Here is a 26,419-nt window from a genome sequence, read left to right as displayed (position 1 = left end):
TGTATGCAGCCTTGACCTCCTGGGCTCAAGAGACACTTAGGCCACACTAAATTTATATAAAAAATTGTTCTTTCTCAATAATAAACCTTGGCTTACTGTAACTGTTTTACTTTTTAATTTTTTAAAACTTTTGAGTCTTTTTGTAATAACACTTAGCTTACAACAAAAACACATTGTACAGTTGTACAAAAATATTTTTATTTCTGTAAGTTTTTTTTCTATTAAAAGTGTTTTTCTTTTTAGACTTTTACAGACAACAGTGAGGCCCCCATCAGCCTGCCCCAGCACCATAGGAGGGCGCCAGAGAACCTCTGCTGAGATCACAGCGGCCACCCCATGTCACTGGTGCTTCAGCTACAGGTGCACACCTTGGTTATAAGCAGCGATGACCTGTCACTGCAGTGACGGGGAGAAGACAGGACCTAGGAGCAGGCTGGCCACACACATGGGGAAGCAGTGCCGATGGACGAAATGCAGGGGAGGGGGAGCAGGTACCAGGGAAGACAGGAAGGGCCTGGCTGGAGGCAGCTGGAGCAGACTGTCAGCAAGGGCCAAGGCCATAGTGCCCGGGCTGCAGCCAGGTATGGGGAGGGCCAAGGCCATTGGCAGGGCCCCAGCACAGGGCCAGGCACTGGAACAGGGCAGACCCAGGGACTGGGAACAGAGACCCCACCCAGTCACCCCCACACCTCAACCCATGTGGTCATCCAGCACAGGCCTCCCCTCTGCTGGCTCTGGTCAGGGACCCCGTCCACCTGTGCCCCTGGCCCTCCTCACGCCTGTTCCACCGTGACTCCATGTCCCCTCTTCTCTACATGAGCTCCTTAGGGGCAATGACACGTCATCCATCTTGGTGTGCCCGGTGCCTGAGGAGAAATTGCTGACCTGAGGTGCCCTGGTGCATGGGCTTATTAATAACTACATTCATAAAGAAGAGCTGCCCATTAATTAGGCATTTCTGCACCAAAGGCTGATTCTAAAATGGAGGCCTCCCGCTGGTGGTGGCATGAAACCACCTGGTATAAAAGCACACAGGGCCGGGTCATTCCAGCACTTTGGGAGGCTGAGGTGGGAAGATCGCTTGAGACCAGCCTGGGCAATATAGTGAGACCCCATCTCTAATTTTAAAACAATACAATAAAATTAGAATAAAATCAAGCCACCCATAAGCACACTCACTTTGGCACTAGTAACTGCACCCTCAGGCTAGTCCAGCACCAACCCTGACACAGCGGCCTGGGTCTGATTTTTCGGTCAGTCCCTTCCCTCTCTCAGCCTCGGTTTCCTCATCTGTAGACTGAAGCTACTCCTACGCGTCTCACGGCATTGTCAAGACAACTCACTCGATCGGAACACACATTAAATGCCCAGCACCAGGCCTGACCCAGAAAGCTCAGACCTTCCCCATCGTACTCTCCGCTGTGGGCAGTGGCCAAGGTTCCTTCCAGCTCTAAGAGCCCACGAGTCTAAGCTCCTCTGATTCTGCCCCCAAGTCACCGCTCTTCATGAGAGATGGAAGAGTGCAAGTCCCACAGAGAAACACGCTGCTGTCAAAGAACAGCCAGTGGACGCCCTCCCCTTCTCCACTGTGAACTGCCTTCAGAAACTGATTCCGTGTTTTATTGGCTGAATTTAGTAAAAGAGCTCAGTATACAACATTCAAGAACACAGTATCATCTGCTCCGGAGCCAGGTGATGGAGCTGAAGAAATTGCTGACCAATAAGAAAGATTAAGATGTGGCAAAGGTTAGTCTACATCCTCCTCTTTCTCCCCCGCCGGCAGCCTGGTCTCCAGCGTGCTTTGTTCCCTGTCCTTACCCCTTCCTCTTGAGCCTTCCCAACAGACCCAGCCGGTCTCGCCACCAGGGCACAGCGTCCGTCTCCACACTTCCTTTGCAAAGCCTTCCCCAGTGATGCTGGTTAGGACTCCCGTACTTCTATTTATTTAATAATTAGAATCAATCAATTTTAATAACTAAAAATGGCCACGACTTACTGAGCATTCTTGTGCTCGGTAATCTCATCCATCATCTTACTTAATGGTCAGGGCAGTTCTAAGGGGAGACAGTATTACCGCCATTTTACAGAAGAGGTTAAGGAATTTTCCAAGGTGATAAACCAGTGAGTGGCAGAACGAACATCAGAGCAGGCAAGTCAGGGGCTTATTCACTTCTGTGTTCCTTAAAGCACCAGGCAGCTTCTGGCACTTCGAATTTGCTCAATCCATTTTTGTTGAGTGAGTGATCCTTAATCAAAAGTCTCATTGCCTTGATATTCACGTGAGAGCGGTGTGTACCTGCCATGGCAACAAGTTCTATAAAACACCCTCCAGTCATCTCTTGGCTCCTCTCATAAACACTGCCGCCGTCAGCAATGCAAATCTGTGGCTGCAGGCCAGCTACCAAAAGCACTCAGAAGAGTTTTCATTTACTTTCATAAAAATTCCATGATTAAGTGCCTTTTAAAAACAGGCTGGTTAATTCCATCTCACAAGGAATTAAGTAAGTGCAAAAATATGTTCTCCTTTCTACTTGGGAGATGTTATCACTGGGCACGATGACTGCAGGATGACGACTGAAAAGGCCACTGTTCATTCAATCGCTCTTGACCTGCTAAGACAGGCAGAGATAGCCGGTCCTTCATCATGGCCACAGCGGCTTTTTACAGAGCCCGGTCCGCTGCCCTCTGTGTCCTTTGGACTGTGGCCAGGGGGCAGGTCCTGCCTTGGGTTATGCCCCTCTGATCAGAAAGGCCTGTTCCTGGGCAGGTTTTGGGTCATCCAGGCTCAGTGTCAAAGTGAGACTTTGGTGTGTCCCATGGGACAACCCTTGGTCCCTTCAGGTGGATATCCTCTCTGGCTCCCTGGGCTGGTGCTACCTGACCGCTCTTGCCACACAGTGGGAGCCCAGAGAAACTGGACTTCAGTGCCAAGAACCCTATCAGGCCCCTAGTCCTTGATGCTGGAAAATCTGTTCCTCTTCAAGTTTACGAGGGCCCAGAAGTGATATGTATGAAATTGACCAAGGAAACAATGTGACCTCTCACCGCTGGACAAGTTGGTGGCACCCTGTGTTTATGACCTTGACCCTGACATAAGACTGGCCACGCCAAGTGATAACCAAAGATTTCCAAAGGGCATCCTACCCTCCTCTTAACACAGGTAACACCTGACATGGCGCCTTAAATTGTGGGAGGTAATTATCCATCTTTTTTCTACTGGGGTAAAAAAAAAATGCATAAAATACCACTTGGCATTGTAACCATGTCTAAGTTTACGGTTCCAGAGTTAAGAACATTCTCCTTGCTGCACAACCATTACCGCCAGCCCCCTCCGGAACTTGTTCAACTCACAAAACTGAAGCTTTGCACCCATTAAACAACTCCCCATTTCCCAGCCCCAGCCTGCCCCTGGCACCCACTTTTCCACTTTCTGTCTCTAAGAATCTCACTACTCTAGGTACCTCCTGTAAGTAGAATTACACAGAACTTGTCTTTTTGTGACTGGCTTGTTTCACTTCGCATAATGGCCTCAAGGTTCATTCATGCTGTAGCCTGTGTTGGAATTTCCTTCCTTTTAATAATCCTCTATTGCACAGAGCAGATTTGGTTTATCCATTCACCCATCGATGGACACTTGGCCGCTTCCACCTCCCAGCTACTGTGAATAGTGGTTTCGATAATAATCCATTATTGTGAATAACGTGTTCGAATATCTGCCTAAGGGTCTGCTTTCACTTCTTTTGTATATATCCCCAGAAGTGGAACTGGCTGGATCATATAGTAATTGTATTTTTAATTATTTGAGGAACAATGATTGTTTAAAAAATTGTATTGATCAATGTACAATTGGTGGGATGCTTAAATTAAACACAGCTATGAGCTCTGCACTGCCAGTGGAAGTTTTTGGTGGGGTCCAGAGCTCCTCGGGATGTTCATAAGTGAACATCCCCGAGTGACTTACGAGGGTCACGTAAAATGTGTTTCATGAAGTCACATCTGTTCATTCTAGAAGGCTGTATGTATAATATTCACCCCAAAGTATAAGAGCCAATCAAATCTAGGTAAGTTACTATGCTTTGACTACTTAGTCTAAGTATTTGAATAACATGTATTTAAGTCTGAGCTCTAAAATGGCTGGGGAAAAAATTACAAGGATGCTGAGTTAAAGAACAGATGTATTTCTTATATTTTCATAAAAATGATGTCTGTACAAAGATAAAGATACAAATAATACTCTAGAATTTTGTCAATACTGGGTCATTTGTGGTAACATAAAGGAGTTATTTCGCTATGTTTTTGTGTTTCTTTATAAAACAGGTTAAATAACTACTCCCAAAAAGGACAGCTGCTATAAAAAATAAATTAAAATAGCATTAAAACAAAGCCCATCTTCTGAACCCATTCAGAAAAAAACATGAAGCGGAGTGGCCAAGGTCTTTGACCATTGTATGAAAAAACTAACATTGTCTACTGGAACTTTCAGGGACAGATGCAGACGGGCAAAGAAGAACTGGAAAATGCTAAAACATATGAGATAGTTTTCCAAGCCACTTCCAGCAGCCGGGAAACGGGCGATTGTCAAATAGACGCTGACTCCAGCTCTATTTCTGTGATGGTCACTCACAAAGAATATGCCTCAACTGTTATTTATAATTAATATAAGGAGCTTAGGGACCAAAAAAGGCAACATGAAACATCTCAGAATAGTGGGCCTCTGACAAGCAGACTTGCCTCGTCGTCACCTAAGGGCGCGTCTCTGTGTCCTAACTTTTTTTTGTTGATTCTGTGTCAGTGCCAAAATCACCTACCATGGGTCACACAGAGCTAGACTAAAAGGAAGCTATTTTTATATCACAATAACCTAGGATCATACATTTTATAACTCTGATCATGTTGAGATTATCAAAACCAATTATATAATAATATGCAATAAACCCCTGAGAAATCCCAGTGCGAACTCCTTCCTCTTAGCTCTTACACCTCTACTAAATAATTGATCATGTGTCACCTCTCACTGGGGGACCTGGAGGACAAGCACACTGAGTCTCAGCATCTCCAGGGTGCAGCTGCCTTACTCCAGTTAAGTGTCCAATGAATAAGCACCCTCCACAATGGCAGAGAATATGGGGTGGCCCAGAAAAGTAGGTGTAATTCCAGTTTTCCTTACATGGAGAGAGAGCTCTAGGAGGTTCCAGCTCCTTTGGGGCAGGATTAACATATTAATTTTAGACTTTGTTAGGTTAAAAAATGTGCATGTTGTAATTTCTAGTGTGACCACACAAAAAATTAAGGAAAATATCTAAAGTCCAAACTTGCAGATGGAGAAAATTGAAACAAACAAAAACAATTGAGAATTCCAAAGAAGAATAGAAAAAAAGCAAAGAAGAAAAATTGTAAAACAGTACAAAAAAGAATACCAAATAGGTAGATAAAATTACAAATATCGCACTAATTACAAGAAATGTAAATGAACTACATATTCCATTTTAAGTGACCAAGATTGCAAGATTTAAAAAATTTTTAACAACAAACTATTTACAAGAGGTGTAAACCAGAGAAGAAAAGGATTGACAAAAATATAATTTGACAGGCAAATTCTAACCAAAAGAAAGTTGGTCTAACTATATCAGTATCAATAAAAGCAGAATTTATCTTTATTAACGCTTTTAACCTTAAAGAGAGCCCCTTCATAATGACAGAAGGTTCAAATTACAGGACATTATACCAACATAACGGCACCAAAATGTAAAAACGACCAGAATTATAAGGAAAATCTATAACCAGAGCCTCTCTCAGTAACCGACAGAAAACTGACTCAAACCCCCTCCACACTCCTTCCCCCAAATCAGAAGATACGAGAGACTTAAACAACCTCACAAACTTGACCCAGAGGACCCAGAAACAATACTTTAAGGAATGACATCAGAATACAGTTTTTCTTTTTTCTTTTCCAGCATCTACAGGCACGAAAACACACTGATCCTGGAGTGAAGACGAACGCAGCCCAGAAGAGAGCCACAGCTGACTCAAAGCCAACACCTAAGACGAGCAAGAACTACTTAGTTGCTATGAGCCACAGATATTTGAGGGTCACTATTACATAATCCAACGAAAGCTAATGTTACCAAGTTTATTAATCAACCACCTCTGCCAATGAGAGAAATATTCGAATCACACTTAGGAATTAAAACAAAAAAATCACGATGCTTACTGTTCTTTATTTAAACAGATGAAAATGTTATTTGACTTAACTGGGAATTTGTTTTGGGGTACTCCTATTTTTCTATGCACAGCCACGGAAGTTTTAATGTTCTGAAAACTGAGATGATGCAAAGAAATCCATTAAAACCTGACTCATCCAATTAACAGCTCACCACTGTTTTTGGAAGATAACAATTACATGCTAAAAATGGGCTTTTAAAAAAGACAAAATCTTCTGCATGTGGGAAAAGATGTTCAGAGGAAATTTCACATAGAAATTACTATTGAAATTATTCATAAAACTGCACAAAGAACAATCTTTCCAACTGTCTCAATAAATAATATTATCATGCTAAAAAATAAAGTTTTTAAGAAAATAAATCTAATTCTTTAAACATATAAATGTCACATACATTTGCTATTTTCAGATGCTGACGGATCAGGAGTACTTGAGGTAAAGAGATTCGGCGCTCTCAGGGGGTTGAAGCGTTTCAAGATGTTTCAAGCCCAGTTCAAGCTCTTAGGAGGGGCACATCTAGATCCAAGCTCTGGCTCTGGCTCTGCTACACACTTGATCCACAACATGGCCATCACATGTAAAGTATGGACAAATATTGGCACCTAACTCTGGAGTTTGTTATCATTAAGTGTGGTAAGGCAACTAAATAGGTTAGCACAGGGACTGGAGTGTAACAAACCACTATGTAAGTGTCAGTCAACACTGTCACTATCACCAAAGGTAATAAAAGTAACACATCATAAAGTTCTTCAAGTGGGGGACAGACATGAAAGCAACCCCTCATCCAGCATGTCCATCTGTCAAAAATGCTTGAGTACAACCTTAGAATGCTCGAACTTGAATTCCTTCTAAAAACTTACCAAGTCACAGAACTCAAACACCAGGAGGTAGGGGATCGCTTCTACACACTGTCCAACACACTGAAGAATATTTGGATGCTGAAGAATACTGGGAAAAATAAAAGCCATAATATTGTTCATCAGGAAGCATGATAACAACATTATTCAAACAAAAGCATAATAACAAAATTATTCATACAGTAATCCAAATTTTTTCATAATAATTTATATAATATTTAAATAAATGACAGGTTGAAAAGATCATGAAGATTATACTTAAAAGGTGTACACTAAGTTATCTAGTAAGTAATTCAAAGCCAATCAAGTGAATATTTTCACAAATTAAAAAAGAAATCTTAACATAAGAAATTAAAAAAAATTTTTTTCAAGAGACAGGGTCTCATTCTGTCACCCAGGCTGGAGTGCAGTGGTGGGATCATAGCTCACTGCAGCCTCCAACTCCTGGGCTCAAGGGATCCTCCCACCTCAGCTGGCCAAATAGCTGCCATTACAGGCACATGTCACCATGCCTGGCCTCAAGAATTTTTATCTTTAGTAATTTAAGTTTAGAGATAATATTTTAAAGCAGCATTTAAAAGAGGGCAGACTATACAGTCATCCCTTAGTACCTGTGGGAGACTGGTTCAATAAATCCCTGAAGATACCCAAATCCAAACCAAAGATGCTTAAGTCTCTAACATAAAATGGTGTCATATCAACACATAACCTTCGCACATCCGCCCATATAAATCATCTCGATTACTTGTAATACCTAATACAATGTAAATGCTATGTCAAAAACTGTTATACTGTATTGTTTATATATTTTTTACTATTGAATTATTTCTATTTTTAAATATTTTCAATATTTTAAATATTTTTTAAAAATAATTTCAATCACCATTGGTTGAATCCATGAATACAGAACCCGTAGATACAGAAGGCCAACTGTATATACAAATTCAATAAGTATTTCAGCCAGGACAAAAAAAGGAGAGCTGATCTGTACAAAAGACGGAAAAACTATCTGGGTGTGGGGATGCGTAACTGTGGTCCCAGCTCCTCAGGAGGCTGAGCTGGGAGTATCGCATGAGCCCAGTAGGTGGAGGCTGCAGTGAGCCATGACTATACCACTGCACTCCAGCCTGGGGGACAAAACAAGACCCTGTCTCAAAACAGCGACAACAACAAGACAACTTCAATATGTATTTCAATCCAGATATTCAATAACTCAGTTTCTCCTTCAGGCTATCTAGCTTATACATTCTTTTCCATACATTTCCACAGTATATGCAAACTCCTTTTGGAAAATACTGTGTCCAAAATAAAATAGTTAAATAAAAGGTATGCCAAAATAGGTTTGTTTTGTTTTTGTTTTTTTAAAAAACAAAAACAAAATCTTTTATTTGGATACAATTATGAATTTACAGGAGTTGGCAAAGACAGCAGAGAGAGGTCTGGTTTACCCTTCACCCAGTTTCCCCTGCTGGTTCCATCTGATACAATGACGTACAGTACAACCCAAACCCGGGACCTGCCACTGTGATAAAGTGTGTAAAGGATTCCTTGCCGGGTCTGCCCGTGCACAGATGTGTGTAACCGTCACCTCAATGGAGACTCAGAACTATCCCATCACCACGAAGATCTTCCCACCCCACCCATGTGTACCGCTGGCAACCACTAACCTGTTCTCCATTTCTAGAATGTTCTAATTCTAAGATTATTATATAAATGGAATCGGTATAGTATGTGACCTTCTGAGATTGATTTTTTCACTCAACATAATCCCCCTGAGATCATCCAAGGTGTTCCATGTGTCAATGGTTCTTTTTTTTTTTTTTTTTTTTTTTAATGTGGGAGCAGTACTCCAGGAATGTACCGCTTTGCTGAACCACTCACCTACTGACGGACATGTCAGTTTTTCTAACTGCTGGCTATTACAAACAAAGCTGCTATGAACAATCATGCAAGCGTTTTTGTACGGAAGTAAGTTTTTCGCTGCTCTGGAATAAATGTCAAGGGGTGCAACTGCTGCGTTGTATGATGTGACAGTTAATTTTGTGTCACCTTGGCTGGGCCATAGTGCCCAGGTATTTGGTCAAATATTATCCTTATTACGTTTCGGTGAGGGTGTTTTTTCATGAAATTACTGTCTGTCTCTATCTACCTACCTACCTACCTACCTATCTATCTATCTACCTACCTACGTACCTACCTACCCACCTACCGAGACAGGGTCTCACTCTGTCATTCAAGTTAGGGTACAGTGGTGTGATCATGGCTCGCTGCAGCCTTGAACACCTGGGCTCAACTGATCTTCCTGCCCTAGCTTCCTGAGAAGCTGAGACTACAGGTGCGTGGTGCCACCATGCCCAACTAATTTATTTTTATTTTTTTGTACAGACAGGGTCTCACCTCATTGCCCAGGCTGGTCTCAAACTCCTGGGCTCAAGCAATCCTTCAGCTTCAGCTTCCCAAAAGGCTAGTATTACAGACCTGAAGTACCGTGCCTGGCGGATCATTATTTAAATCGGCGGACTTGGAGTAAAGCAGATCCTGCAACAATGGTGGGCCTCATCTATCAGCTGAAGACCCTAACAGAACAAAGACTGAACTCCCCCACAGAAGGAGGAATTCTGCCAGCAGAGGGCCTTCAGCCTTGAACTATAACATTGACTCTTCCCTGGGTCTCCAGCCTCCTGGTTCACCCTGCAGACTCTAGACTTCCCAGCCTCCATAACTTCATGTGCCAATTCCTTTAAAAACGTCTCTTTCTAGATATACACGTACATACACATCCTATTGGTTCTGTCCCTCTGGAGAATGTATAACTAATGCTAATATATAACTAAACGTATGTTTTGTTTTTTTAAGCAACTGCCAAGCTATTTTCTACAGTGGCTCTATCACTTTACATTTCCACCAGCAATGTATGAGGGATCTAGTTTCTCCACATTCTTGCCAACATTTGGTATTGTCACTTTTTTCATTATAGCTTTCCTAATAGGTATGAAGGAATCTTAATTCATTTCTTTAATAGCTAGTGATACTGAACATCTTTTCATGTGCTTATTTGCTATCCATGTTATCTCCTCTTTGGTGAAATGTCTCAATGTCTTCTGGCAATTTTCGAATTAGGTTATTTTTTCTCTGTGAGTTTTGAGAGTTTCTTATACATTCTAGATGAGTCCCATGTCAGCTACGTGGTTTCCAGCTATTTTCTCCCAGTCTGTGGCTTGTCTTTTCACTGTTACCAAGGTCTTTCACAAAGCAAATGTTTTTAATTTTGATGATACAATTTATCAGTTTTTTAAAGGAAGTTTAGCCATATTTTTGTTCTTTTTGTTGCTCCTTCTTCTTTTCTAATGTTCTAAGATGCCTCCTTTTATCATTCCTATTTAGAAAACTGTCATTCTTTTAAGGTAGGTTTGCTGGTAATAAATTCTCTTAGTTTTCTTTCATCTGAGAATGTCTTGATATTCCCCCTTCATTCCTGAAGGATATTTTCTTTGGAGAAAGAATTTCAGAGTTCTTTTCTTTAGAAAAGTGAAAAATGTGCCGACTCCTTCTGGCCTCCAGGTTCCTGATGAGAAATCGGCTGTCCTTCACATTGCTTCCCCCTATAGGTCAAGTGCTGTTTCTGTCTCCCTGCTTTAAGGATTTTTTTTTGTCTTTCATTTTCAGAAGTTTGACTATGTGTCTTGGCACGGATTCCCTTGGGTTGATCCTGTTTGGCATTTTCTCAATTTTTTAAATCTGTAGGCTTTTCTTTTCCAAATGTAGAAAATTTTAGCCACTATTGCTTTGAATTCTTTTTCAGCCCCATCCTCTACCTCCTTTCCTTCTGAGACATCTATGACATGAATAATGCTGGATCTTTTGTTATATTTCCCCATGTCCCTGAGGCTGTAACTGAAATGATGAGTTCCTGTATTTCTCAGTCCTGAGGTTTCCATTTAGGTCTTCTTAATGTTTTCTCTTTCTCTGCTGAGACTGTATTTTTTTGTTTTAAATGTGATGCAATTGCTCACAAAGCATTTTGATGATGAGAGCTTTAAAATTCTTGTTGGGTAATTCTAACATCTCTGTCATCTGTGTTGGAATCTGTTGTCTTTTCTGGTTTAGGCTGAGTTCTCCTGGTTCTTGGAATGCTAAGTGATTTTCAGATGATGCCTGGACATTTTGGGTCTTATGAGACCCTGGAACTTATTTAATCATGTATGTTGCAGGCAGAAATCCCACAGTAGTTTTAAACACCTGACTTTCAACAGACCACAGACTAGCCTTACAGAACACATGACAAGGTTTACTTACTAATAAGGTTCTCCATTTTTCAAAAAAGTATCTTGTTCCTTTGGGCTGGCACTTGCTTTTAACTCCTTCACGATGACTCTCGCTACGCTAGTGCCCGTGTAAATCTCTCCCAAGAGAACCTAAAATCAAAGAACAGTTTTTTGTGTCATTTCCATCAAAACAATAAAGGAGTCTGTCGTATTTACCAGGAAATGGAATACAGGTGAACAAGTTAAGCAATAAGCAGGTGACCTTCTATTCTTTTACATACTAACTCACCAAAAGCTTGGAAAACTCAAAATATTTTTCTTCAGTAAAAGGACCATTTTAAACCATTCACCAGATATTTACAATATTCACATATTTACGTATATTTCTTTTCCATTTATTTAAAAATGTATTTATACTTATTTGTATTTGATTTATTTAAAAATGTATTCTACTTCAGGGACATTATTACTTCACAGAAGTGCAATTTATATGTTCAGTTCCAACATAACTCACATGTTCCTCAAAAACACTTCCACCAAGTTTTGTTATTTAGTCTGCTACACATATGAGAAGTAAACTGACAGATGTTAATTACAATCAATCATTGCCCTGAAACTTAAAAACCTATCGCACTCCATCCAATGATACCCGGCCTTGATCTCCTACCAAACCTCCCTTCAAAACATCCCACTGAAATCCACAGAACATGAAATGAGAATGTGCCGCCTCACATAAGAACTAGCTACAAGGGAAATGCTAAATAATTTATAAAACAGGACAATGCCAAGGTATTCCAAAGTGCAATATTTAAGATGAAAATGAGAATAAAGGTTTTTATTTAACTCTAGAGAATGATAAAAAAAAAAAGAGAGAATGATCAAAAAGACTTCTTTTAAAATAGTTCCTTTTAAAATAGATTAATTTTAATGTCCTGAAAATAGAGTAAGAACCTGAACGGAACTCAATGTGTTTATTAGAAATATAAGGACGGAAAAATGGAGAACAAGAAATTCTGATAATTAACTAAATCACCCCTTTTTTTTTTGAGACAGTCTTGCTCTGTCACCCAGTATGGAGCACAGTGGTGCAAATATGGCTCACTGCAGCCTCGAAGTCCTGGGCCCTGGTGTTCCTCCTTCCTCAGCCTCCCGTGTAGCTGGAACCACAGGCATGTGCCACCCCACTCAGTTAATTATTTTTAAGAGATGGGGTTGTGTGATGTTGCCCAGGCTGGTCTCAAACTCCTCGCCTCAAATGATCCTCCCCACCTGGGCCTCCAAAAGCACTGGAATGACAAGCTTGAGCCACTGTGTCCGGCCTATTGCTCCTTGAGGAGTAAAACTCAAGAGAGTTGTCTAAATGCACTGTCTCCTCTTTCTCTCTTGAATCCATTCCACACAAGGATGTGCCATCACCATTTCCCCCTGAGCAGTTTCTTTCAAGGATGCCAAGGAACTCACGCTGCTGAATCCTCATTCTCCCAGGCTTCATCTTCCTCCATTTGTAAGTTGCAGCATTACTACAATTAATCTTCTTGGAACTTTCAGAAGACTCCTATCTCCTGGGCTTCTCCCTCCTCACTGCTTCTCCCTGACTGCACTGGCCTCTCCCTGATATAGGGCCTCCCCCTGGTTTCCACTTTGAAATTCTCCATGACTTCACCTAGTCTCCTAGCTTTGAATACATTCTAACAGTGAGATCACTCGGATTTGCATCTCCAGCCTGGACCCTCTCTCCTCAACTCTTGCTCTGCATTTCCAGTTCAGCTACTTGGTGCCCCCACTGAGTTGCCTAACAGCCGACTCACATCTGACATAGCAAAGGTGAACTCCCGATTTCCTCCTCCTCCTCCCTCTCCTGCAGTGTCTGTTGCATTTCAGTTGACAGCAACTCCGTTCTTCCAATTCATCAGGCCCTCAGCAGTCAACCTGACTGCCTTTCCTCCACAGTCCAAGTCTCATCCCCCCTGTCTGCACCCACATGCTCTCGTCTGAACATCTGTCTTGGGTCCCACCACTTCTTGCTGCCACACCGCTACCATCCAGGTTCAAGCTGCCTGGGCCTCTCCCTGGATGCCTGTAGGAGCCTTCTAGTCCATCTCCTCCCTGCTTTTACCTTTCCCCTCTATGACTTCCAGAGTGATCCCTTTAAAAAGGTCACTCAATTACATCACGATCTCTCAAGCACCAGAGTATTTCCCTGTTTCACTCTGAGTAAGGCAGTCTCTAGGCACACAATATCCCAGATCACCTGCCTGCCCTCTACCTCTCTGAGCCCACCTCCCACAACTTGTCTGCTGTGTGACCCTCCCAACTAGATATCTAAGCCTTGTGAAGACAGGGTGTTGTTTTATCTCTCATACAGGACTCCACTTAGGTCAAGATTTGATTCATCTTCCTCCACATCGTGCCCCTAGCACCAGTAACAATGGCTGCTACATAACAGGTTTTGCTGAATGGTGCGGAAGAGAACTCATACAGTTGGGAGGACATGAAAGATATAGACAATGCTGAAGGGAAGGAGAAGCAGCAGCAGATGGCTGACTACTGGGAAGTGCATCCTCCCATCATAAGCACCCTGCTTACGATGTAATCCCTACTCCATTAGGAACCTCTCACAGGGCACGACTGCGGTACTGTGGAAATGGGTGTAGATTACTCCTTCTGAGCCATCTACGATAAAAAGATCAACAAAGCATTGTTACTACAGGCCACTTGACAGGCTATGAGAGAAGGCTAGTTCTTCATCATGGTCTTCGTTGTAAGACTGTATTTACAGTTCTAAAGTGGCTTAAGTGCTATAAAGGGAAGGGATTAAAAAAACAATCTAACCTGAGGAGGATACAAAGCTGAAGCTGCTAAGATTCCAGGTTTCTTTTCCCTTCTTACTTTCTTATGTCAACAATTAGAAAAGTCTCTGATACTTTTTTTTTTAAGGCCTTTGTTATGGTCGAAATGTTTGTGTCCTGTGTCCTCTCCAAATTGGTAAGCTGAAACCTAATGACCAACGTGATGGAGAGGAGGAGGGCCTTTGAGAGCAAATGGGATTCGCATCCTTCCAAAAGAGGTTCCAGAGAGCTGCCCTGCCCTTCAACCACGTGAGGACGCAGCAGGAAGGTGCCACCTTCACCTGATGCTGAGTCAGCCAGCACCTCGATCTTGGACTTCCCAGCCTCCAGGACTGTGAGAAATAAATTTCTGTTGTTTATAAGCCACCCAGTTTATGATATTTTATTATAACAGCCTGTAAGCCATAAGACAACCTTCCCGGAAAAGGCTCGACACACAGCAAGGCTGAATCTCACGCCCCCACGCTGCCACGGGGGAATGGGAAAACTCAATTAGTACTGCAGGGCCACAGGGCACATGGAACTCCACACAACATAATTCTTCACCGCCCTGCATTGAACACAGTATCATTCACAGGGAAACAAACAGAAGTGAAGAGCATCTTACCTTTCCAAACCACCCATTTCCAATCTCCTGTATGTAGTTCAGACTGTGGCGGGCAACCTGAGACTTCAATCCCTCTGTAGAGAAAAAAACATTAAAAATGAAATGTAAGTATCTAACTAAAATAAAATAAATATTAAATATACAATCTATAAAGTAGAAACACATAAAGGCTTTTATGTGCAAATAAAGGTAGGAATATACACATAAAACACCTCTTTTAAACGAATCATGCCAAAACAGCTTTAGGCTTTAAAACTGACAATTTTTTTAATGACTTTCCGGCCAATTCTTTAATAACTCGCATTGTTTTTTCCGATCCAACTACTCTCATGTAACCACCAATCACCATGCGAATGGCCTTTACTTAGTCCTTATTTTCATTTCTCTTGAACAGCTCACCTAGACATATGATTAACCCTCTTAAACTACTCTCCTTATTTTTTAAAAAGTTTTACTGAAGTATAATCAGTAAAGTCCACATATTTAAAGTACACACTTTGATACACATTAATATTTGTATGCACCTGTGGAACCATCACCTAAATAAAATATGCAACATCTCCATTACCCCCAAGTCTTCTCATACCCACTAGTAATCCCTTCCACCTGCCCCCATCTCTGCACAACCATTCACGTGCTTTCTGCACTATAATTTGCATTTTCTAAACTGTTATGCAACCAGAATTATACGATATATACTCTTTTTTTGACGGTATGGCTTATATAAATTATTTTAAGATTCAATCAAGGTCTGGAGTATATCAAGAGTTTATTCTTACTTTTATGACAAAGAGATTTCCCCTGAATGAATATACCACAGTTTGCTTATTCATTCACAAGGGGATGGACATTCATGTCGTTTACAGGTTGAGGCTATCACAAATCAAGGTGCTATAAATACATGCATGCAAATCTTTGTAGGGACAAATGCTTTCATTTCTCTTGAATAAATACGAAGGAGAGGAATGGTGAGATTATACGGGAGGTGTCTCTTTAACTTTTCAAGAAGCTGCCAGCTGCTTCCTAAAAGATGACCAGCACATAAGGGTTCCAGTTGTTCTGTCTCTTTGCCACCACTTGGTGTAGTCAGTCTTATTCATCTTAGCTATTCTAAAGGGTACGCAATCTTACTTTTCGTTTTTATTTTCCTAATGCCTAATGATGTCAAGTCCCTTCTCATTTGCCTATCTGCCATCTGTATATCTTCTGAGGTGACATATCTATGCCATTTTTATTGGGCTGTTTCTTATTGAGTTTTGAAAGTTCTTTCTATCTTCTGAAACCAAGTCCTTTCACAAATACGTAATTTGCAAATGTCCATGACTTGACTTTTCATTCTCTTAACACTGTTTTCCAAAACATTTTAAATTTTAAAAACTGAATTTGAATTTCCAAAAAGCTTTTAATTTTGAAAAGGTCCAATTTATAAGTATTTCCTTTTGTGAATGGTGCTTTTAGTGTCCTATCTAATAAATCTTTGTCTAACTAAAGATTATAAAGAGTTTATTCTAGAAGTTTTATAATTTTAGGTTCTACATTTAGGTTTATGATGCATTCTGAGTTAATTTTTACATATGGTGCAAGGTATGGATCAAAGTTCATTTGTTCGCCAATGAATATCCAGTCGCTCCAGCACCATTTAACTGCACCTGTCGAATTAACTGACAGAAGTGGAAACGGTGACAGCAGTGGGAATGGTGGAGCAGAGACATCTCCTCTGGCAGCCGTCCCTTCCAAGAAACACTGAAAGACTTTTTTTAAACTGCCAGTGTCAACCTTATAAAAACTCTAGAAGATGGTCAAAGATTTACAGCAACCAAAGTGAGCCAGGAGAAAGTCCACTGACACAGGGTAGAATATCTTTGTAGCTTTAACTTACCCTACTTCCCCAATCTCCCTCCTCAGTGCAGCCTCAGTCTAAAAGATGACCTGTGTTCCCCGGTGGATACCAGGGTCCACAGGAAGCACAGTGGACCTTATTCCCAAGGAACTATGTTTGTCTTGACCTAACTAGGGTTGCCCTGAGGAACTGCCACAAGTGGTTTCTCTTGGTTTCACAAAACTCATAATTCTATCAGGATGGAGTGGTCACATATTCCTCGAAAACAGCAAAAGGCAAATGAGAACAAGCTACTGCCACCTAGGGCAAAAAATAACAGTCAAGGCCAACAGTACACATGCTGAAAGCTTTGGCAGAAGAGCTGGGGAGTGAGATTTCGGAGGAGAAAGGGGGCTTTGGAAAGCTCCTGTGTAGAAGGGAACCTAGATAGCCACGTGTATGCTCAGGGCAGGATGCGTGCTCAGAAAGTCTAAGAAGAACACAGGCTTTCAGCTGGGGCTGGTCTCCAGGCCCAACACAAGAAGGAAGTGAAGGCTAAGGCAGGGTTATAAACGGCCTGGCTAGGTGTTGAAGGAGTGCCCTAACAGAGCCAATCTGCAAAGACCTAGACAATATTTTTTGTTTTCTTTCTTTACTACTACTTCTCTTTTGCACATCACATTATTCAAAATGTCCAGTTTCCAACAAAAAAATTATGAACATGCAAAGAAACAAAAATGTGGCCCATTCACAGGTAAAAATGAACGAATGGAAACTGTCACTGAGAAAACAGATATTGGACTAATTATTAGACATGACTTTATTTTTTATTTTTATTTATTATTATTATTTTTTGAGACGGAGTCTCTCTCTGTCACCCTGGCCACAGTGCAGTGGCACAATCTCAGCTCACTGCAAGCTCCACCTCCCGTATTCACACCATTCTCCTGTCTCAGCCTCCGGAGTAGCTGGGACTACAGGTGTCCGCCACCACGCACAGCTAATTTTTTTTTTTTTTTTTTTTTTTTTTTTTTTTTGAGACGGAGTCTCACTCTGTCCCCCAGGCTGGAGTGCAGTGGCGCGATCTTGGCTCACTGCAAGCTCCGCCTCCCAGGTTCACGCCATTCTCCTGCCTCAGCCTCCTGAGTAGTTGGGACTACAGGCGCCCGCCACCATGCCCGGCTAATTTTTTGTAGTTTTAGTAGAGATAGGATTTCACCGTGGTCTCGATCTCCTGACCTTGTGATCCGCCCACCTCGGCCTCCCAAAGTGCTGGGATTACAGGCGTGAGCCACTGCGCCCGGCCACTAATTTTTTGTATTTTTAGTAGAGACAAGGTTTCACCGTGTTAGCCAGGATGGTCTCAATCTCTTGACCTTGTGATCGATCTGCCTGCCTCGGCCTCCCAAAGTGCTGGGATTACAGGCATTAGCCACTGCGCCTGGCCCAAGACTTTATTTTTTTAATTAATTTTTTTTTCTTTTTTTCTTTTTTTTTTTTTGAGATTCAGTCTCGCTCTGTCACCCAGGCTGGAGTGCAGCGGCACAATCTTGGCTCACTGCAACCTCTGCCTGCCGGGCTCAAGTGATTCTCCTGCCTCAGCCTCCCAAGTGGCTGGGACTACAGGCAAGCATCAGCATGCCTGGCTAACTTTTTTTGTATTTTTCGTAGAGATGGGTTTCCCCATGTTGGGCAGGCTGGTCTCGAACTCCTGACCTCATGTGATCCACCCACATCGGCCTCACAAAGTGCTGGGATTACAGGCATAAGCCATCACACCTGGCCTAATTTTTTTTCTTTGAGACAGGGTCTCACTCTGTCACTCAGGCTGGAGTGCAATGGCGCAGTCTCTAAATGCAACCTCTGCCTCTCGGGTTCAAGTGACTCTCCTACCTCAACCTCCTGAGTAGCTGGGACTACAGGCACAAGCTACCACACCTGGCTAATTTTTATATTTTTTTGCAGAGATGGGGTTTCACTATGTTGTCGAGGCTGGTCTCGAACTCCTGACCTTGGCCTCTCAAAGTGCTGGAATTACAGGTGTGAGCCACCATGCCCGGCCTAGACAAGACTTTACATCAACTGTAGTGAGTATGTTCAGAGAGTTAAAGGAAATGATGGACAAAGAACCAAAGGAAACCAGGAGAATGAGTTTCCCCCAAATAGAGAAGAATTTCTCTAGAAATTCTAGAAGAAGCTTGACTTGAAAAGCACAGTTAAGTGTTTCAACAACAAATTTGGGCGGACAGAATCAGTGAACTTAAAGATGGATCAAATGAAGTTACCTAGTCTGAAAAGCAGAAAGGAAAAAGGATGAAGAAAAAGGAACACAGCCCAAGGAACTTGTGGGACACCGTCAAATAAACCAAGAGACATATTATCCATTAGAGTCCCAGAAGGAGGTGAGAGAGAAAAGGAAACGGCATGAATCTACACATTCAAAAAACTCCAAATAAGATAAACTTGGTCAGGCACAGTGGCTCATGCCTGTAATCCCAACACTTTGGGAGGCTGAGGTGGGAGGACTGCTTGAGCCCAGAAGTTTGAGACCAGCTTAGGCAACACAGTGAGATTCTGTCTCTATAAGAAATTAAGGCCGGGTGCGGTGGCTCAAGCCTGTAATCCCAGCACTTTGGGAGGCCGAGACGGGCGGATCACGAGGTCAGGAGATCGAGACCATCCTGGCTAACATGGTGAAACCCCGTCTCTACTAAAAAATACAAAAAAAAACTAGCCGGGCGAGGTGGCGGGCGCATGTAGTCCCAGCTACTCGGGAGGCTGAGGCAGAAGAATGGCGTAAACCCGGGAGGCGGAGCTTGCAGTGAGCTGAGATCCGGCCACTGCACTCCAGCCTGGGCGACAAGAGCGAGACTCCGTCTCAAAAAAAAAAAGAAATTAAAAATAAATTAGTCAGGAGTGGTAGCATGCACTTGTAGTCCCAGCTACTTGGGAGGCTGAGGTGCAGTAAACCGTGATTGCACCACTGCAATCTAGCCTGGGTGACAAAGCGAGACTTAAAAAAAAAAAAAGTAAGATAAACTCAAAGAGATTCACACTGAGAGACAAACTATAGAAAATCGAAGAGAGAATCCTGAAAGCAGCAAGAGAAAAGCAATTTATCACGTACAAGGGATCCTCAATAAGATTAACCACCAATTACTCAAAAGAATCCGTGGGGGCTAGAAGGCAGTGGGATGACACAGAGAAAGTGCTGAAAGCAAATACCTGTGAATTCTATATCTGGCCAAACTATCTTTTAAAAATGAAGGAGAAATTAAGACGTTCTGAGATAAACAAATGTTTAGGGAGTTTGCTGCCAGTATACCTGCCATACAAAAAAAGCTAATGGGAGTCCTCCAGGCTGAAATAAAAGGACACTGAACAGTAACTCAAAGCCATCTGAAGAAATAAAGATCTCCAGTAAAGGTAACTATATAGGTAAATACAAAAGCCATTATTACTTTATTATTGGTGTCTAACTCCTCTTTTTATTTCCTACACATTTAAAATATGAATGCATTAAAAAAATTATAACTGTGTTAATAGGCACAAAATGTATAAAGATATAATTTGTGACAACAACATAAAGGGATGGGACTGAGCTGTATAGGAGCAGAGTTTGTGTGCTGTTGAACCTAAGCTGTTATCAATTCAGAAGTGTTATCAATTTGGGATGTTAATTGTAATCATTGTAATCCCTAAGAAAACATCTAAAAATACAATCCAAAGGGAATGAGAAAGGAATCAAAATGTACATCAAAAAATTTTTCCTTGATTACAACCACTACAGATTATTTTGTTCCTTCTCCCACTCCCACTGGTTCACTAGACTAGACTTATTAAAAAAAAAAAAAAACTATCAGAATCCCAGTGGCCTGTTTTACAGAAATAGGAAGGCTGATCCTTACATTCAGTTGGAATTTTAAGAAATCCCAAATAGGCAAAAGGATTTTGAAAAAGAAAAACAAAGAAGACTCATATATCTTGATTTCAAAACTTACTATAAAACAAAAGCTACAGTAATCAAAATGGTGTGGTACTGGCATAGGGACGGATATACAGATCAAGAGTCTGTATCAAGCTGGACATACAGCCGAGAGTCCAGAAATAAACCCAAACAAATATGGTAAATTGATTTTCAAAAAGGGTTCCAAGACAATGCAATAGAAAAAGAACAGTCTCTCAAACACTGTTAACTGAGACAACTGGATATCTACGTATAAAAGAATTAAGGTGGATCCTTACCTCACACCATATAAAAGAATTAAATCGAAATTGATCAAAGAGCAAGAGCTAAAACTGTAAAACTCATAGAAGACAACAGAGAGACAAATCTTCATGACCAGGGATTTGGCAATAGTTTCTTAAACATGACACCAAAAGCACAAGCAATAAAAGTAAAAAACAGATAAACTGGACTTCATCAAAATTAAATTGGAAAACTTTTATGCATCAAAGGACACTATCAAGAGAGTGAAAGAGAATATACAGAATTTGAGAAATATTTGCAATTCACGTTATTATGACATGATTATGATTAAGAGAATGGTATTGGGACAAGAAATACACAAATTAATGACAGAGAATAGAAAGCCTAAAATAGAACCATACACACATGGAGGCAGAGAGAAAAGGAAGGATCAGTGAATGAATGAAGCTGAAAAACCACAGCAATCTATAAGGAAAGCTGAAGTTGGATTTCCTCCTAACACCATCCTCAAAAATCAACTCAAGACGGGTTTTATATCTAAATCTCAAAGCAAAAGCTTAAAATATTTTTTAAAAGGTATTATTTTAATCACAGAATAAAAAAGAATTTCTTAAGACCACAAAAAGTTCTAACTCTAAAAAGGGCTTAAATTTCAAACTCTAAAAAAACTATAAAATTTACTATATTAAAATCAGGAACCCTGTTCATCAAAAAATCCTTTTTTGTATATGTGTGATTTTTTTTTTTTTTTTTTTTTTTTTTTTAGTGTACCATTTTGATTCCCCCTCTTCATTTCCTTTTCTGTAAATTTTTTAGTGGTTACCATGGGGATTACAGTCAGCATCCTAAATTTATAACAATCTAGTTTGAATTGATACCAATTTAGCTTCAAAAGCAAAGGCATTATCCATTAGATACTCAACTGGCAGGAATATAAATTGGTACAACTCCTGCAGAGGGTAAGCTGGCAAGACCCATCAAAATTATAAACACATGCACTCTTTGACCCACTTTACGAAATGTATTCTACAGATACCAGTACAACAACCACCTGCAAAACAACACAGATACAAGCTTTGTTTGTTTTCACATTAGAAACAAGCCAAATATCCATCAACAGGGGGCTGTTTAAATAAACCGTGCTAAACTATACAATCTACATAGTACGAACCTAGAAGCAAGAATACATACGCTTTAATGATATGGAAAGATCTCCAAGGTACACTGATAAGTGAAAAAAAGCAAGATGCAGAATAATGAATTTACCATGACACCTTTGAGTTAAAAAACAAAAAAAAGGAGGACTATGCACGTGTGTGGGTGAGGGCATATAGATATGTCTGTACCTACCTTCCTCTAAATTTTCCTGTGAACCTCAAACTTCTCTACAAAAAGTCTTTTAAAAAACAAAAAAAATTAAAGTAAATGTAAATGGGAGTGAGGGGAGATACCTGCATCAACAAATTCTGGAAAGGTGTATGAAAAAACAAGAACCAAAAGTGCAGCTGTTACTTAGGGAAGGCAGCGGTGGAAAATAGGTCAGATTTAAATACCACAGGGAGGCCTTCCAATATATATACTCTTTTTTCTTTCTTTTTCTTTTTGAGACGGAGTCTCCCTCTGTCCCCCAGGATGGAGTGCAGTGGCCTGATCTTGGCTCACTGCAAGCTCCGCCTCTCAGGTTCACACCATTCTCCTGCCTCAGCCTCCCGAGTAGCTGGGACTACAGGTGCCCGCCACCACACCCAGCTAATTTTTTTTTGTATTTTTAGTAGAGACGGGGTTTCACCGTGTTAGCCAAGATGGTCTCGATCTCCTGACCTCATGATTCACCTGCCTCGGCCTCCCAAAGTGTTGGGATTACAGGCATGAACAACCGTGCCCGGCCTCAATATATACTTTTTGTAATGTTATGGTTTTTGAACCAAGTGAATATATTATCTATGCAAAAAATAAAATACATTTAAAAAAAGAAAAAAAATGGTAGAGCTTGTAGACTTGCTTGTATGTGGTATATCTTTTTCATGTAATATATCACAAATATCTTTCATAGTCAAATACAGTTCACCTTGATCCTTTTATAGGAACACATAAATCTCCACTGTATCGACTGACTGTAATTTAGCAAATCACATACTGACAGACATTTAATCTGTTTCCATCTTACCCTGCCAAACAACGCTGCAATAAATTCCTTTGTACATGCATATTTGCACACTTGCCCAATTATTTCCTAAAGATAAATTACTAAAAGTAGAACTGCTCGATCAAGAGTCAACATATCTCATATTTTGATACATGTTGCCAGACTACCCCTCCAGAAAGAACATCTTCAGCAATTTATAGCTGCACTAATCGTAGTGGATGAGACTGCCTGCTGCCCTCCACATGCTCGCCCATCACTACCTGGTATCATTTCTTTTCGTCTTTACTTATCTGCTATCAGCTTAAGTCTGCACTTCTTTAATTAATAACGAGGTTACTACAATTATTGACCATTTGAGATTCTCCTTTCATGTCCTCAGCTTATTTATTCTAGTAGCGTGTTACTTTTTCTCCCAGATTTGTTTGTACTCTTAATATGTAACCGCTTTTAATCCTGTTTGTAGTTTACAAATATTTTTTGCGACTCTGTCAATCTGTGTGTGGTGTCTTTTTCTATACAGAATATTTCATTTTTGTAAATCAGATTTGGCAGTATGTTCCTTTATGGATTCTGGATTTGATGCATGCTTGGAAAGGCCTCTCATATCCCAAGATGATAAAAATATTCTGAGGGTATTCTATGCAGAGAAATTTAAAATTTCTTCCTATGAAGAGGGATATTAGGGTACAGGGCTTTACAAAATTACAATGGCTGCCCAGGTCACCATCATTTCTTTTCTGCCCACATCTGACTGTGCTCCCATCCATCCCCAGTAGATCCTGAAGAGAAGCTGTCTGTCTGTCCCCACCTTCCTGACCAGTGATGGCTCTGCATCCTGGGACTTAGGTGAAGACAACCAGAATGTCCCTCCAAAGGGTTTTCTTTCTGGTCTGAGGACAGAGAGAAAGAAGCTCCTTTCCTCTATGGTTATAAAACTACAAGGGAATGAGTGTGGAGCTGCTGGCAGCCAACCTCCCTACTGAGCAGAGAAGCTGCCTGAGAGATTCAGCAGATATGCAAAGAGAAGAGAGAATCAGAAATCAATTAAAATGCTGATGGTGTGCCAGGCCCTGGTTCTAGCTGTCTCCAAGGTCAGCTGAACCCCTGTTCTTCCTACGCTCTGGGTCCATGTGTCAGAAAATTCCCTTTTCCACTTAATCTGATCTGAATTGGAATTCAGCTACTTGAAATGAATCCACGGGTGATCAACTGTGGGCCTGTAAAAGCTCTGAGAAGGCTCTAAAGGTTTTTCTTAAGTATAAAGGAAAGCAAATTATCAAACAAGCAACAATAAAATATTTCCATTTAGAGTAAGTATACTTAAGTTAACCCAAGAATATATTAGACCTCCTTCTAAACTTCATTATTTTGGTTGGAGTAAGGGTATTGTTATTTACAGCAATTAAAGCTAAACACTTCAGGTTTTTTTTTTTAATGTTGCAAAATCTATAAATTTAAATATATTCTTACTTTACATATATTTAAATGAATTGCACTAGCTATGTCACGTTTCATCTGGTTTTTCCTTGTAGTCATGCCTGCCTGCAGTGGTATCAGTTCAGGGGTTTATTCTGCCCTAAGCAGAGCCCACAATGTGTGTCACACTGGCAAAGGTAGTCCTAGCACCTACAGACTTACACAGCCTTCTTGCGGCAATCTCAGAAAACCCTACTTCTTGAACCTACTTCTTTTGTCAAAGCAAAAGCTTAAAATATTTTTTAAAAGGTATTATTTTAATCGCAGAATAAGAATTTCTTAAGACCACAAAAAGTTCTAACTCTAAAAAGGGCTTAAATTTCAAACTCTAAAAAAAACTAGTCACATTCTATTTTTTCACAAGACATCAATTAACATAGAATCAAACCTCTATCTGAAGAAGCTGAGAAAAGTCAACCTGATTAACATATCCAAACATTCCTCTCCTACCCAAACGCAGGGCATTCAAGTGGAAGCCAGCAGTGTCCTACTCAGCAAGGTGAGCCGTAGCCAGAACTAGCAGAGAAACCAGCTCCAGAACACAGCCTGGGAGTTCTGTCCAGGTGTTCAATGTCAATGAATCAAAGAGATGCGTTTTATTCTCATACCAGACCCAGGGTCCAGAAAGGAGAAGACAACGCTACTGCAGGAATACAATGGGCCTGACCACTAGAATTCAGCTTCACTGGGAGCAGAAGGAAGAGAAATAAACCAAAGAGGAGATGGGCAGTCCAATATTTATGATGGCTAGGCTCACATCTCAGGAACAACTCATGACAATGTGGCATTAGGCTGTATGGTCTTACCTACGGAAGGCTGGAATTGCGAGGGAGCTGGGAGGGAAATATTTGGTACTGAAAGTGTGAAGACCTCTGCTGGGGACTGAACAGAGGGGGTATCTTCTGCTGGTGGTGTGAAATCTATCTCATCATCAAAATTATCTTCAAATTCCTAAAACGAAAGAGAGCAAGCATTAAAAAACCATTGGCTAACACTTAAAATAGGAACATATTTATGCACTCATTTGGACCTTGCTGCCACAATTTTTTTCTTTCCAGTTTGTACTTAATGTTAAGTAAAAAGCATATGTAATTGTGTTCTCTGACTCCAAACAGCAGAATACGTAAGACAGGAAAATAAATTACACATATTTCATGTAACTTTTAAAACTGTTAGTTTGAAGTTAAATGCAATGGAATTTACACGAAAATACTCTTCTAGGCTTAAAAAGTTACTTTTAAATGACCCTACAGTTTAAGCAATTCTTTTTTTTTTTTTTTTTTTTTTTTGAGGCAAGGTTTTGGTCTATTGCCTGGCTGGACAGTGGCTGGAGCATAGTGGCATGATCATGGCTCACTGCAGCCTGAACCTCCAGGGCCCAAACGAGCCTCCTACCTCAGCCTCCTGAGTAGCTGAGGCCATAGGCATGCATCACCACGCTCCGCTAATTTTTTGATTTTTTTTTTTTCTGTAGCAGCAGAGTCTTTGTTGCCCAGGCTGGTCTCAAACTCCTGAGCTCAAGCAGCCCTCCTGTCTAAGTCTCCCAAAGTGTTAGGATTATAGGTGTTAGCCACCGTGCCTGGCCAAACAATTATTTTAAAATTACTACTTTTGTGACATGATTCTTTGCCTACTGAATCAAAATAAATCATTTTATTTTAAAGTTGTATATGCATTTCTAATTGAAATGTGATTTCTATTACAATAAATGTTGAAAGACTCAGAAAGGATATTTTTAAGTGAGTTCTATTTCTCTGAAAAGAGTAACAATGGAAACATTACTAAACTAGCTAAAAAAACCCCCAGGATGTGACCCACAAAGGTCACTAAAAAAAACTGGCTTTCTAAAGATGACAACTTTACAACTCTGGATGCAGCCAGGTGAATCACTTGAGCCCAAGAGCTCTAGACCAGCCTGGGCAACATGGCAAGACCCTGTTTCTACAAATAATAATTTTTAAAAATTAACC

At 40.8% G+C, this 26,419-nt stretch overlaps 1 protein-coding gene across 2 annotated transcripts in view; it reads right to left on the bottom strand.

The window, feature by feature from the left end:
• Positions 1-26,419, bottom strand: part of LMTK2 (lemur tyrosine kinase 2) — a 111,206-nt gene that overhangs the window by 46,592 nt on the left and 38,195 nt on the right. For both annotated transcript variants that reach the window (XM_045389466.2, XM_045389467.3), the window contains exons 3-6: positions 25,256-25,400; positions 14,799-14,872; positions 11,374-11,492; positions 7,081-7,168 (exon numbers count right to left, since the gene is read on the bottom strand). In XM_045389466.2, coding sequence (XP_045245401.2) covers positions 7,081-7,168; positions 11,374-11,492; positions 14,799-14,872; positions 25,256-25,400 — 426 coding nt within the window. The remainder of the gene's footprint in view (positions 1-7,080; positions 7,169-11,373; positions 11,493-14,798; positions 14,873-25,255; positions 25,401-26,419) is intronic.

This window comes from Macaca fascicularis, chromosome 3, assembly GCF_037993035.2.
Source record: "Macaca fascicularis isolate 582-1 chromosome 3, T2T-MFA8v1.1".
Classification (NCBI taxonomy): Eukaryota; Metazoa; Chordata; class Mammalia; order Primates; family Cercopithecidae; genus Macaca; species Macaca fascicularis.
Note: the sequence above shows the minus strand (reverse complement) of the source record. Positions and strands in the feature narration are given on the sequence as shown.